The sequence below is a fragment of the Narcine bancroftii genome, chromosome 6 (assembly GCF_036971445.1).
Source record: "Narcine bancroftii isolate sNarBan1 chromosome 6, sNarBan1.hap1, whole genome shotgun sequence".
NCBI classification, from domain to species: domain Eukaryota; kingdom Metazoa; phylum Chordata; class Chondrichthyes; order Torpediniformes; family Narcinidae; genus Narcine; species Narcine bancroftii.
In genome coordinates, this window is record NC_091474.1 from 171645965 (window position 1) to 171660783 (window position 14819).

Below are 14819 nucleotides of genomic sequence, written 5' to 3' on the forward strand. Positions count from 1 at the left end.
GACACCTTGGGTATAGAGTTGGGTAAATTAATTGGACATTAGTTAAAGAAAATAATTTTTACAACAATCTAGCAGTTTCATGGCTTCTATTGTTTAGACAAGATTTAAAAAAAAAATGACATGTATTTAATTTGCTCTGTTTCTGTGGAAGGAGTTGAACTCCTGTCTCTGAGTCACTAAATCTACAACTCTTGTTCTTCATCCTGTCATTTAGCTACTGAACATTGTACCCCAGATTGTACAGATATGTACTTCTGATGTTCCTTAAATGGGTCTGCATCTTATGATTTTTTCATTAATTACCAATTAGATTCCTTTTTTTTTGCATTATTTGGATTTGTGGTTTGAGTTTTAACTTTTGTGACCCTGCCCTTTTCTAAACGGAATTATTAATTCAATTTAGGCTCCGGTGAGACATTTTAATAAGAAGTATTGTCACTCTTTTAAATTTGAATTACATTTGATATTAAAAACCTTGGGGGTGAAAGGATTCTGTTTTCTATTCATGGGATTAAACAGACTATAGGTAGTTGTGCTTAACATGTCTCAAAGAAGGACCATCACATAATCTATGTCAATCATGGAAACTTTGGATAAACGAAGCCTTGATACTTGTTTCCTAGTTAACAAATGGATTATTGTTGTGATTTATAGAAACATCTGTAAAGTACTCCTTCCTGTCAAGTCATTGTTTATCCAAAGAACATTCATTTGTTATAATTATCAGATGAATCTGGTTTAAAAATACTATACAATGTCAAAGCAGAAGCATATATCCTGTGGTTCCTATTACTTCCAGGGTTGCAAATTTTCATCTGACTTTTTTCTCTCATTTAGATTAGCTAGTCAAGTGAATAATTATTTTAAATCATGCTAGTAGGAAGGTTCCTTCCAGCTCTCTCTCAAAGTAAATTACTAGAGGTTTAATATGAAGAACTTGCAAAATCCAGACTAGTCAAGCAAAATGTTGTTTCCTTTCATTGCCCACATTGCACGGTGTTTCTGTCAGTGCTGCTGTTTCAATTAATAATTATCGATTATTATTTGAGGTTCTTACCAATCTAAACATTGGACTGCATTTTAATTTTGGGGTACTCTTTCGCCTGTTGCTATTCAGTTGGAAATTTATTTTTTAAAAAATCTCCAGAGTGGCTTTAATTAAATTTAGCCATTCATGTCTCTGTCACAAGTGCTTTTCATTCTGATGCTGCTGGGAGCACGTGGCCTTTGTAATGTGCTTGTGGCCCTCTTTCATTACTGAAACTAATGGCCTTTGAGGCAGCTTTATGTATTGATGAGAGGGCAGCACAGTGAGACAGGCCTTTGTACCAAGATACTCTTTGCAAGGCAGGTGGGTAAATACAGTTTTAGAATGGAAAACGCAGGTCAGCACCTTTGACCCCAGGGAAGCAGAACTGCATTATTCTAGAAAATCTTTCAGACTGAATACACCTCTTTACCTCTTGAATATTTGGCATTCCCAATCCATTAAAATCCATCACTAACAAATAGGCCATCATTCTTCTTACTGTTTGCTTTAGTATTTGGTAAAAAACGTGACCAAAGCAAAGAACCAAACAAAAGCAAGTGTGCTTGCAACACAAATAAAAGTGATAGGTTCAGAATTAGTTAAAGAAAAACTCGCAAGTAAGTTGCATTGTACTTTTGTAACTGCACTCAAAGGCTCATTTGTTTGAAAGGTGTCAGGAGATTCTCTCTTACATTTTATTGGCTTTATACCAATATAAGTCACCAGCAATGAATTTTACTGCAACTTTTCATTATCCTTTGGAGAGAGGATTTGGAGTTTAACCTATTTTGGTTTGTGTGCAGAACTCCATTTACTGATAATGGGATTCTTGTAGCATTTTTAAGGACAGCAAAGAACAAAAGGAGGAGCCAGATTTTTGTTAAGACAAAAAAAAACAACCTATCATAAGAAGTTGTAATATCGAAGAAGGTTTTAAAATTCACTTTGTGTGAGCTGCTCTTCACTTATTTTCAACGCAGTAGGTGGTTTTGCAAAGCCTGCCAGGAACAGATGCCCCAGCAGAGGGCAGCTTTATTCTTTACCAGACTGCAGCTATTCCATTCTTTTGATGTGAGACCTTGAAGGAACCACACAGAAAGCAATGAAGTGGACTTCCCATTACCTTGATGTCCATGGGGGGGAAGAATGCTGCACCTTGTACTTGCCAAAAAGGCCTGGCTTCTTCTGAGACTTGAGGTGGCATCTGGTGGTGGAAATTCCAGAAGTTAGGATTGTGGCAGTTGGTGTGATGGTTGCCCGGGGGAACTGATTAATTTTCAGATGTTTTTGAGGTCAGAACTTGGGCTAGAAGAAATTGCATCGATGTGGGATGAGGCCATGGAGAGGTTTGATGACTTGTGACTTTAAAAACAAAATCTTTATGGGTCACTGCAGACGTGTCAGGCCTGAATGGGGATGGAAGGGTTAGGATTTATACAACTGACTTTTTGATGACCTCCATTTTACGTAGAATAGAATTAAGAAGCCAGGTCAAAAGTGCAAAGGAATTGGTGAGTCTGGAGATAAAAGCCACAGGCAAGGATTTCTGTCATCATGAATTGAGACAATAGGACCAAGGCTGGCAGCAATTGAATGATGTCACTAACAAATTTAGCTCACGAATTGCAGCTGCCTCACTGGGATTGGAGTTAATCCATTGGGCCATCCACTCATTATAGCCCAGCTCTTAAATTTGATCCTTGGGGTTTGTACAAAAGGCTGCATTTGTGCATTTTGCCATGTTAAGAGCAGAACATAAATACATACATTTCAATTAACATTGTGAGGGCCCCAGATTGCACATATTTAAATGGGTTGGGAGATGCTTGGTTGGTGTTCTTGGCACGACAAGGGCAGAAAGTAAACAAAGAGATTGAACTTTCTTCAAAAATAAAAGTGACACATTCTAAGATTCAAGATTCTTTTATTGTCCTGCAATAAAACAGAGATTGTGATGCTACATGAAATTTTCTTTAGTCTACTGTAAGGCAGACAAAGATTTGCCATCAGCACAAATTACCCAGTGCACCTTACAGTCAGGGAATTAGAAGCAACCGAGAGTCACCCAGAGTCCCTGAGTGGCCATTGGATTCACCTCCAGCACTCCCTCAGCCTCCACAGCTGCGCAGCCTTCAGGTCTAAACCTTAGGCAATCTGAGCTCCAGATCCAAATGTCTGACATGTTGATATTCTCTCGAGCCAATCTCCAGCAGTCCACAGTGTTATGAGCCCAGAGGACCCCCAAACCCAGCAGCGATAGATATTTACCAAGACAAATGGTTACTTAAACAAAAGTTGCTTGTAATTATCTTTAACCATGAAAACAGGATCACACTTTAACTTATTACTATTAAGTTAACTAACCTAACTTCCAATTCTAAGTGCACATGTATGTAATATGTGTTCAGAAAAGTTATTTGATTCACAGTCCAATTTCACTTCTCACTCCTCCAAGTTTACTGGTTGCAGGCAATTCTTATACTGTGCACAGAATTTAACATTTATGAATTTCACCAGGCTTTGATGCTTGAAAGGTAAATGGTTACTGCTCAGGAAGGTTCTTGTCAGTTTTCAGAGAGAAATTTGTTGCTCGTTGGACACCCACAACTGATTCCTTCTGAACAGCAATGTCTTGCCGAAGAAACTTTCCCCATTAGGGTTTTCTAGATGATAACCTCTTTCTTTCAGGTTACCACAGAATTCCTATTTGTTTCCCTATTTTAAGTGAAACATTATACAGCCAGCCATCTCCTCTTGTATGGAGCACAAGGGCTTTGAACAGACTGAACTAAGAACTCACAACCCATCTTCAAAATGGGGTTTTTCTACAACTTTGCCAACTTATCATGTTCCAGTCCCAGCTGCTCCTGTTGAACTGTAGAACTGAATTTGCCCACTCTCTCTCTCTCTCTCTCTCTCTCTCTCTCTCTGAGAAAACCACATGACCCTCTTAGAACAGCCAACTGTACTCAGACAGACTGCGGCTTCAGACCTAATCTTCTGAGTTCGTTCATGTGTTCTTTCCAAAACAATAACCCATTACTCCACATCATGTTCAATTAACACCAACTTGTGAAGTCCTTATAGGCATCCTTCAAAGTTTTAGCAAAGGCACTTGGAGCCTGAACTGTCTGGCTTGAGCAGAGCTCCAGCATTTTAAATGAGGTCTGTTTTGAAGTGTCTGTATGTAAACTAAAAAAAACTGCCACAATTTTGTTTTAAAAACATATCTATATACAATATAAAATATGACATAATCTGTTACAACTGTCTGATAAGAGTCCCTTGACTGCAGTTGCAAGCAGCCACCAGCCTATGTGAGTTCCTCACCTCGAGTCACTGATAGCGTGCTGCTTGTGTGTTCTTTAGCCTCAGAGCCCAGAACAGAGAATGGAATTACATTTAAAACCATGTGGTCTGCAGTAACCAGGTCTACATCACACTCCAGGCATCACAGAAGTTTGGTTGAAGCCCAGTAATAGGGCCCATTTGGGTTTAGGCAAAGTCATGTATGGAATACTGGTGTCTCATTTAGCTGGTAGATGGACAAGAATATATAGCTTATCGCCAAATCCAAGACTAGTCCCTTGGTGGTCCAGCTGTAGATATTTTTTCGGGAATCTGCTCAATCACACATGACCATGAAATGCATTGAACTATAATTGGTGCACAGATTAGAAGCACCTGGTGTAGGGATGATGTGTTTATTCTCTATCTACATTGAGAAACCATGAAGTCCAATAATAAACACCAATGCATTATCATGTTGGATGATGAGTACACTGTTTCATCAGGATCCTGCAGAGTTAACCTGGGAAAAGAGATACTTTCTTCAGCCGTTTGCTTCCACAATAGATTTATGACAATAAATGTATCTTTGGGACAGCAAATGTGGCTGGAAATTAATGGTCCAAAACTGGCAGCTGTTTCCCGCACAGAGGAATGTGGAAATATAAAGGTATCATCAATGATTCTTCACGTCTTTGGAAACTGCGGCACTGATTTATTTTGGAGGTGAAATTTGTCCCTCTGCTTATACTGTTAAAACACAATATAGTAATTTTGGTGCATTTTAAAAAAAAATAGTCTATATTGCATCCTCAAACCATATTTTAGATGGAGTGCTTTTGGGAAATTTGCCATACAGTATGTTAAGTGCCAACAAACAGACAATGAATTTCTACTGACATTTGCTACCCCAACATTATTGCAGTAAATCTTGAAAATATTAATATTGTTCAGTCAGGAGTAGCACAAGTTTTTAATGGTTCACTAAAATAAAATAATAATTACTCCCTCTCTGAGACTTGAAGACAAATTAATGAGTGTTGAATTCCTTTCCTTGAGAAAATTGTTTAAAAATTGCCCCAGGAATGTAGTTTGATTATTGCAAAGCTGTTACACTGTAGGTTTAAAACAATATATTCAAAGTAGATTTTATAACATTTCAATTTATCAATTCTGTGTCTATTTCAGTCTGTACTTTGGTTTTCATAATTACTTGTGACTAATATTTCTTGCCATTTTATTTAATGATTTGCTGTTTATGGGAAATCTTATATCTGACAGGCTGATCAGTCCGATTGCTCTCTGTCCTGTTATTGGACACTACTAATCCTCTTTGAATGGTATCAGATTTAAAGTGGTATTGCAAACAGATATTCTGGATCTGCTCAGTCTTTCCAGCAACTTTAAGACCATAAGGACATAGGAGTAGAAATAGGCTATTCAGTCAATTGAGTCCACACCATCATTTAAACATGAGCTGATCCATTATCTCATTCAGCCCCACTGCCAGGTTTCCTCTCAATAATGTTTGATGCTCTGGCGAATTAAGAATCCATCAATCTCTGCTTTAAATACACTCAATGTCTTGACCTCCACAATCAACTTTGGCAACAAATTCCACAGATTTACCACCCTCTGGCTGAAGAAATTCCTCCATATCTCTGTTCTATGTGGACGCCCTTTAATCCTAAAGTTGTGCCCGCTTGTCCTAGACTTTCCCACCATGGAAACAACCTTTCTACATCTATTCTGTCAATGCCATTCAACATTTGAAATGCTTCAATGACACCTTCCCCCCCCCCCCCCCCCCCACCATTTCATACATTTCAACAAATACAAGCCAAGAGCTGTTGAATGCTTCTCAAACTTTACTTCTGCCCTCTGAGTGGAAGATGAGGCAAATTTCTCTATCTTTTTGTAATCTTGAGTAAAAATATTTTGTTTTAAAATAGAACAATAAATGAAATTAATTTATTTAGGAAAATCCTTTTAAAAATCCTGAAATGACTATCTGATGCAGTTGAAAGAATGAAAATGATCTGTTAAAATGATGGTTTAAACTTTCAAATTCTTTGTGACTAGAAAATTCATAAACAATCCCTGATTTGGCTGGTTGAAAATGTAATTTTATGTAATTACAGATGAATACAAGAGTAAGGTGGCTTGTGAAGATGACAAACTACGTCTGAACTGTAAACGAAGTATGGTCATAGCCATCTACTCTGCTATTTTTGGCCGGTCTCAGGAAGGAAGCTTGGAATGTCCTTACTGGAATGTTGGAGTTCCCGCTATAGGTAAGTGCAATAGAACTGAAAACTGTACAACACAAGGACAGGCCCTCTGACCCAAAGGTTTGTGCCGACCATGATGCCCACTTTAAACTAAAACTTTGCTACTTGTGCATGATATATATTTCCCTATATTCTGCATATTCATGTGTCTATCTAGAAGCCTCTTAAATGTTACTATTGTATCTGCCTCCACTACTCTGTTCTAGATGTCTACCACTTGATGTGTAAAACAAAACTTACCCCACACATCTTTAAATCCCCCAAACACTCACCCCACCCCTTTAAATGCATGTCCCATAGTGTCTGACATTTTTTACTCTGGGGAAAAATATGCTGATTGTCTACCCTAAAAATGGTCCTCGTAATTTTAGAAACTTCTATCAGGCTGCCCCTCAGCCTTTGATGCACCAGAGAAAATAACCCAAGTTTATCTCGCCTCCCCTTGAAGCTCGTATCCTCTAATCCGGGCAACATCTTGGTAAATCTCTTCTGTACCTTTTCCAAAGCCTCCAGATCCTTTTTGATATATTCACAAAGTTAATAATTAACTAATGATCGATCTGAGTAGACATATGAGTACTAGAGCACAAAAATTGGGCCTTTGGCCCACCACCTCCATGGCATCTGCCAAGAACCTATCCGTACAAATCTCATTTACCAGCAGTTAGTCTTGAACATTCTGTGCTCTGTACTATATGCTACTTAATGGTTAAGAGTATCTTTTGGGCAATGTTTTCCAGATTGGAACTACCCTTTAGGTTTAAAAAAAATCTTAAACAGAAACACTCGAAACCTTCTGTTCCTCATCTTATGTTAGATTGCATAATGCCCTCTTCTCTTAGTCATCCATGGGATGAGGAAAAGTTTCTTATTCTCTGCCATTTCTGTGCCTCTTATCATACACCTCTGTGAGGATCCCCTCAGCCTCCTCCATTCCAATGGGAAGCATTCCAATCGATCTAATCTATACTCTGATCAAAACATTCCATTGCAGACAACACCTGGTGAATTTCCTCTGCAGCAAAGCACAAAGTGTTGGAAGAAGTCATCAGAATAGACAGGATCCATTAAAGGCATTAAATAATCAATATTTCAGGCCAAAATCCTTCATTAGGAATAACAGGAAATGGGCAGGAGCCCGAATTAAAGGGTGATGGGGATGGGTATATGCGAGAAGAGCACAGGCTACCAGAATGATGAATACAAGTGGGGTGGGGGTCAAGGAATGAGGAATTCAGGTGGAGGGGGGGATGAAGTACCCATAACCTGCCCAGGAGATAATTCCATCTATATGTTAATTTGATTCATTTAAAATTCCATCTTCTTGATAATTTAACTATTTAAAAAATGCTGGATTGATTTGAAAATATGAATAAAGTTTAAATTTATTTACATTTTTTTATTTTTAAAAATTTAGACATATAGCACAGTAACAGGCTGTTTTGCCCCACGAGCCCATGCTCCCAAATAACACTCAATTAACCTACAACCCCCAGTATGTTTCGAATGGTGGGAGGAAACCGGAGGCTCCTGAGGAAACTCTCATAGACACTGGGAGAATGTACAAACTCCTTAAAGACAGCGTGGGATTCAAAACCCTAGTCCCGATCACTGATGCTGTAACAACATTGAGCTAATTACTGTGCTGCCCAGTTATTTTGCATTTTATGATGACTTACAGTATTTCTTGGTCAAAAGACTATAAAATCAGATTTAATAGATTGGAATAGTAATTATCATCATCTAGTTCTCCCTCAAATAATAAATACTTAAAAAGTTGAATGTAATCATATATTTAATCAAAAATAGAGGCAGAATTTGAAAACTAAAATTTACAAAAATGTCTGTTTTTTTTAACACAATGGAAGATGGAGCAAGTATGTTTTAAAAACACAAAAATAGTTTAATTAAATTAAAGTTTGTATTTTATATTTTTGCAAGAATTTGGATTTGAAAATCACTTATTATGTTCATTAAACAAGTTCAGAATGCATTTTTACAATATTTATTACTAAGGACTTGCATAATGATGGTGCTTTATACAATGTAATATAGCTCCTGGTCTTAGTGCAATTGGAGTGGGTCATTTAATGAATTGTAGATACCAGCCAGAAGACAGAATGTGACAATGGATTGTAAAACTTCTGCTGCAATGTCAAGAAATCAGCAAATAATGGCAGGCTGTAATATTTCTATGAACAGTTTTAGAAATAAGTTTCTTAGGGATAGCTAAAAGCAAATTTTCTTTAATTCTTGTTTTTCTTACACTGAAAGGTAATGTTGGCTTGAGGTTTGTACAAAGAGTCTGCTCCATAGCCACAGGGTCATGAAAGCCGCGTTGTATTTTGTAATAAATAAGATGGGAGTAATTGAATCTGATCATTTATACAATCTGTGAAAAGTACTTGTAATTTTTCACTTTTACAATAAAAATCCACTGGCCATCCTTTCAATGTTAAAAGTGAGACTGGAGTTGTCTCTGAAGTTGAGTTTGAAGACAAATCAATACAAGCCAAGTTTCTGCTGCATGGGTTTTAATGTTCATGAATTTGTGGTGGCATTATGAACCTGAGTCCATGTATCGGGGGCATGTATATGCCATAAATGGTAGGAAGTGTGCACCACATAACTTGCTCCATCAGCCACCTCCTGGCCTCAGTGGGAATTCCTGAGGTTTGCATATTAAACACATCAGTACCCACAAAATTAGAATAGAAAACAATAATCCTTGATCCCGAGGAACTGCCTAAGAAGAAGATCTATTTTAACTGAGCGCCTTTGGAAGACTACACAAAAGAGTCTGGAAAAACAACCAACTGAAAAACCTCACAAAGATAAGCGTATACAGAGCCGTTGTCATACCCACACTCCTGTTCGGCTCCGAATCATGGGTCCTCTACCGGCACCACCTGCGGCTCCTAGAACGCTTCCACCAGCGTTGTCTCCGCTCCATCCTCAACATCCATTGGAGCGCTTACATCCCTAACGTCGAAGTACTCGAGATGGCAGAGGTCGACAGCATCGAGTCCACGCTGCTGAAGATCCAGCTGCGCTGGATGGGTCACGTCTCCAGAATGGAGGACCATCGCCTTCCCAAGATCGTGTTATATGGCGAGCTCTCCACTGGCCACCGTGACAGAGGTGCACCAAAGAAAAGGTACAAGGACTGCCTAAAGAAATCTCTTGGTGCCTGCCACATTGACCACCGCCAGTGGGCTGATAACGCCTCAAACCGTGCATCTTGGCGCCTCACAGTTTGGCGGGCAGCAACCTCCTTTGAAGAAGACCACAGAGCCCACCTCACTGACAAAAGGCAAAGGAGGAAAAACCCAACACCCAACCCCAACCAACCAATTTTCCCCTGCAACCGCTGCAACCATGTCTGCCTGTCCCGCATCGGACTTGTCAGCCACAAACGAGCCTGCAGCTGACGTGGACTTTTTACCCCCTCCATAAATCTTCGTCCGCGAAGCCAAGCCAAAGAAGAAGACCCACAAAATTAGAATAGAAAACAATAATCCTTGATCCCGAGGAACTGCCTAAGAAGAAGATCTATTTTAACTGAACACCCAGAATTGTTTTACAAGAACTTAATTATTATAATGGGGCCACATGGTTGGCGTAGTGGTTAGTGCAACACCTTTACAGGGCCAGTGGTTAGGACCAGGGTTCAAATTCTGCACTGTCTATAAGGAGTTTGTACATTCTCCCTGGGTCTGTGTGGATTTTCCCCAGGTTCTCCGGTTTCCTCCCACTGTTCAAAACATACTGGGTTAATTGGGTGTAAATCGTGGGCCGAAATGGCCTGTTACTGTGCTCTATGTCTAAATATAAATTAAAATTAAAAAAAAATTAATGATGGAAGTGATTCAAGACTATGAAGTTGCTTTCAGATAATTGTGAAGCCAACAGCTGTGGTGTTGCTTACCAAAGGCCACATTTAATTAGGGTCAATAAACATTTTACTGACGCAGCCATCTCCTGCATTATCTGCTGTCTTGAATCTTTGAAATCTATCGATTATTAAATTAAATTAAATAGAGGATGGTTTATGTTGGGAAATCTCTGCCTTATTTCACTGTTGAAGCAAATGCATCAATGTATTTAAAAAGGAATTGAACAAATGTTTGAAAATGTGAAATATTAAAGGGGTGGGGAATTAGCAAGTGTGGAATTAAAATCTAACATAGTTGATAGATTCAGTGTCTGTTTCTGTGTCTATATTGCAGAAAATCAGCTTTCAGATTTCTCGTAAAAACTGGCAATGGTAATGTCATACATTGTTCCAAATTCAAATGCAAACATTATGATATTATTAGAATGCACAAGGCTCTGCCTAAATTGTGTTTTTTTTGTAGAAATTTTAGGTTCTTTAATCCACTACAACTGTTTGATTCAGTTCATTTGGATCAAGTGCTAGCCACTCACAACTTTACACTTGGGTGTTCTACTTTTCTTTCTCTTTTGGCCTGGAAAATCAGTATATACAAAATAAAAGTATGGAGGCAGTAGTGTCAGGCAGAAGTGTCCAGGGGTTCAGAAGGTTGTACCCTTTGAGAGAGGGGGAGATTAATATGGCGGATTGCCTACAGAGGTTTTGGGGAGTGAACCTCCCTGCAAGTGAAGAGAAATCAAGAGATTGGATCAGGCCTAGTGATGGGGAAATGCAATCTCAGATTGAATTTGAGAATGGACAAAAGAACCCATCCTTTACGTTGACCTCTTTCCACTTAACCGAACAGAGACCAACAATGCGAAAAGTCCCTCTCATTGCCTGGTCCTCTCCAAAGAATGAAGTCTGAAGAAGTATAATAACTGGTTTGCAACAAGCATCTCAAGATGCTATTTAAAGTATTTTTAAATGATACAGAAAAGTCTGTATACTTTATTGGTTCTACTCCTCTCCCCTGAAACAAAATTGCCTGAAAGATTTTTAAAATTACTCCCCTTAATAACAAGTGAGCATTCTGCTTCCTCAATTTTTCTGCTTCAACTCATCCGCAATTTCCTTAAGTTCATTCCACAATTTACATTGTATCTTTTTATTAATATTGTGGTCAGATTCAATTGCAGAATTTTGATGCATGGTTGAAGCCATTGCATGAGTTGTGTACAAGCAAGTTGAATGATTTGTCAAAGGCCAGAATTCTCATTTATCAAACTCAATAGTGCTCTTTTGTTGTTCACACCAACAATTTAATCAAATTGCAAAGCAATCAGGATTGCTTTCTGACAACTGGATTAGAGTTTCCTTGCGCAGATGAAGTGCATTTTGCACGTCTTTCCATATTTGTTTGTTTTGCTCTCGCTTTTTAAGGCACTCCTAGAGAAGCAATTTAAATACTGCGTTGCCTCGACATTACATACTGAAGAAAACCAGAACCTGTCATCAAAGATTGATTAGAAAAGGAAACTTCTTTGATAAGCAGGTTGTTGTAGGTCTCTAGGGAAATTTGACTGATAATCATCTGCACTAGCTGGTGTAGGAGTACACTTGGCACCACATGATACTTCACCAGCAATTGTGATATTTAAAATTTCCTTTTAAAATTTAAAACTGCAAGAGGTGATTTGGATTAGTGATTAGTCCTCTGCAATCAATGATTAAATTTTCAAACTCTGGCAATCTGGTATTTACTAAATTAAGCCCAGATTACAGAGAAGTGTGTTTTGACATACAAAAGACAAAAGATAAGATCATAACATAAGCTAAAGTGGGCCATCTGGTCCATCATTCATCAACATCATGGCTCTTCTTCTCCCTCAGTGCCATTACCTCCACTGTTGCTGAATTCCTTAATTTCATTAATATCCAGAAATTTTAATGATCTCTGTTTCTATTGAACTCAACAACTGAGCTGTCAAAATCCTCTGTGGTTTAGAATTCCAAGGGTTCTCAATGCTCTCTCATGGCTTGAGACAGCCTAGCCTTTATCCTGAAGAATGCTGTCTTCTCTTGGATTCTTCAGCCGGGGAAAATATCTTCCTTGCACCAGCCTGTCAAGCCTGCAAGAATTCTTCTCTTGTAGCCGTCTGTTACGAAGCAACACACATTCGCAGTGCGGGAGGTTAAGCTCTGGCTTTATTGAGGCTGGAAATGCTCCTTTTATACAGTTGGAGTTCCCGCTGTCTGGTTGATTGGCTGACATCCGCTGCATGAATAACAAAAACTGGATTCTGTGGGAACATTCTTGCATATGAATATTCTTCTTCCCCAGCTTGGTGTTGCACTGTTAGCTGGGCAGCCTGGCCAGCACTATTTTAGGGCTACTGGTCTTCGACTATCCCAGCTTACAACTGCGCCAGTTTGCTATGCTAGGGGTCGCGTTAGTAAGTTATGTTGATTACCGCGCGTTGTGCCGGCCTGATCTCTGTGGTTGTGGGCCACCACACTCTTCAAATTTGAGCGTATTTTCTCACAGTTCACTCGAATTCTCCTTGTACGACAATCCTGCATGCCTTCCCTGGAACGAGTTTAGTGAATAGTAAATTATTGTTCTGCCTCCATGTCAAGCAGATCAGATATGGTCACAGAGGTGGTAATTTCAGCTGCCAACCCTATTTTTGGGGCACCTAATTTTTTTAAAGGCATAATTTAAATCCTTCTGCAATACTTCTTGTTTCTATGATGACAGTGACCTATCTCTTCTATCTGTTTGTGTCTTAATCCTTCTGAACCATTCCATAATTCAAAACAAAATTAATTCCTCTCTCTCCAAACTGTTTATTTTGGATTTGATATTGGTCTTGCATCTTCCCTTTGTTGCTAGTAGAAGTGAAGTGTTGGCAATGAAATGTTGCTTCACCTGGGGCCCTGAATATGATGAGGAAGGAGGTGTAAGTGCAAGTGCAGCACTTCTTGTGGAGACTGGTATGTGAGAGTGTTGGGGGGGGGGTGCAATTGGTGGAATGGGATGAGCGGATGAGGGAGTTGTGGAGGCAGCAATTTTTATGGAAAACAGAAAAGGAGGGAAGGAAAATTCAGAGTAAGGGGTAACCTATTTATGATGGAGACAAAAAGGAATTTCTTCTGGAAAAAAATTTGTGGATCTTTGGCTTTCTCTACCATAGAAAGTTGAGGCTGACTCACTGTTGAAAGCCTAGAAAAGAAATCATTTTTGGGACTTTTGAGGGATTAGGCAAAAAAAGTTGAAGCTGAATAGACTTGACAGTTCATGGCTGCCTTGTGTTTTTTTTTGTGTTCTCTCTTTAATGGAAGATAGTGGTGCTCTGCTGTACAAGAGCAATGTATGCCTGATGACTTATCAATTTTCTTATCTAATTTTGTATGACCTAATTGACAGTTTTAATTAGATCTACAATGTTGTAACAGGCAGTATTAATTATAATGATGGGGATGAATGAACCTTGCCTTCAATCATACTAAATCATTAACAATATGCATTTAAAAGCTTTACTTGCCTTATTTGCAAGTAGGATTTCAATATTTAAAAAAAAATGTATTTAAATGCACACAGCCAAAAAAATAAAGTGGATGACCTTGTAGTATAGCCACACATTGGCAGGTATAATGTAGTGGCCATCATGGAGTCATGACTAAAGGATGGGTGTCATTGCCAATTTAATGTCCAAGGATACACAGTATATCGAAAGGATAGGCAGATAAGCAGAGGGGATGGATTGGCTCTGTTGGCAAGGAACAATATTAAACATAAGAAAGAATTGACATAGGATCAGAAGATATTGATTCATATTTATGTGGGTTATGTTAAGAAATGGCAAGGGTAAAAAGACACTGGCAGTTATATGCAGATCTCCAAATAGTGCCAGGATGTGAACAACAAATTATAAAAGCAAATAGTAAGACATGTCAGCAAGGAAATGTTATGGTAGTCATGGGGGATTTTAATATGCAAGTAGATTGGGAAAACCAGCTTGGGACTGGATCACAAGAGAGAGAATTCATAGAAAGCCTATGAGGTGGCTTTTTAGAGCAGCTTGTTGATGAACCCATGAGTGGATCAGCTGTACTGGACTGGGAGTTTGAAACGCACCAGAGATGATTGGAGAGTTTATATTGAAGGAACCATTAGAGGCCAGTGATCACAATATGATTGAGTTCAATTGAGATTTAAGGAGAAACTAAAGACAATTGTGTTGATATTTCAGTGGAGTAAGGAGAATTACAGTGGCATGTGAGAGAAGCTGGCCAAAGTAGATTGGAAGGGGGCACTAGTAAAGAAGTTGGC

General features: G+C 38.8%; 1 protein-coding gene across 1 annotated transcript in view; it reads left to right on the forward strand.

Annotated features, from left to right (window-relative positions):
- The window catches only part of LOC138736749 (protein eva-1 homolog C), a 336320-nt gene that overhangs the window by 139457 nt on the left and 182044 nt on the right, over positions 1–14819 (forward strand). Inside the window, exon 4 of the mRNA XM_069886753.1 lies at positions 6460–6612. Within this exon, the coding sequence (XP_069742854.1) occupies positions 6460–6612 (153 nt within the window). The remainder of the gene's footprint in view (positions 1–6459; positions 6613–14819) is intronic.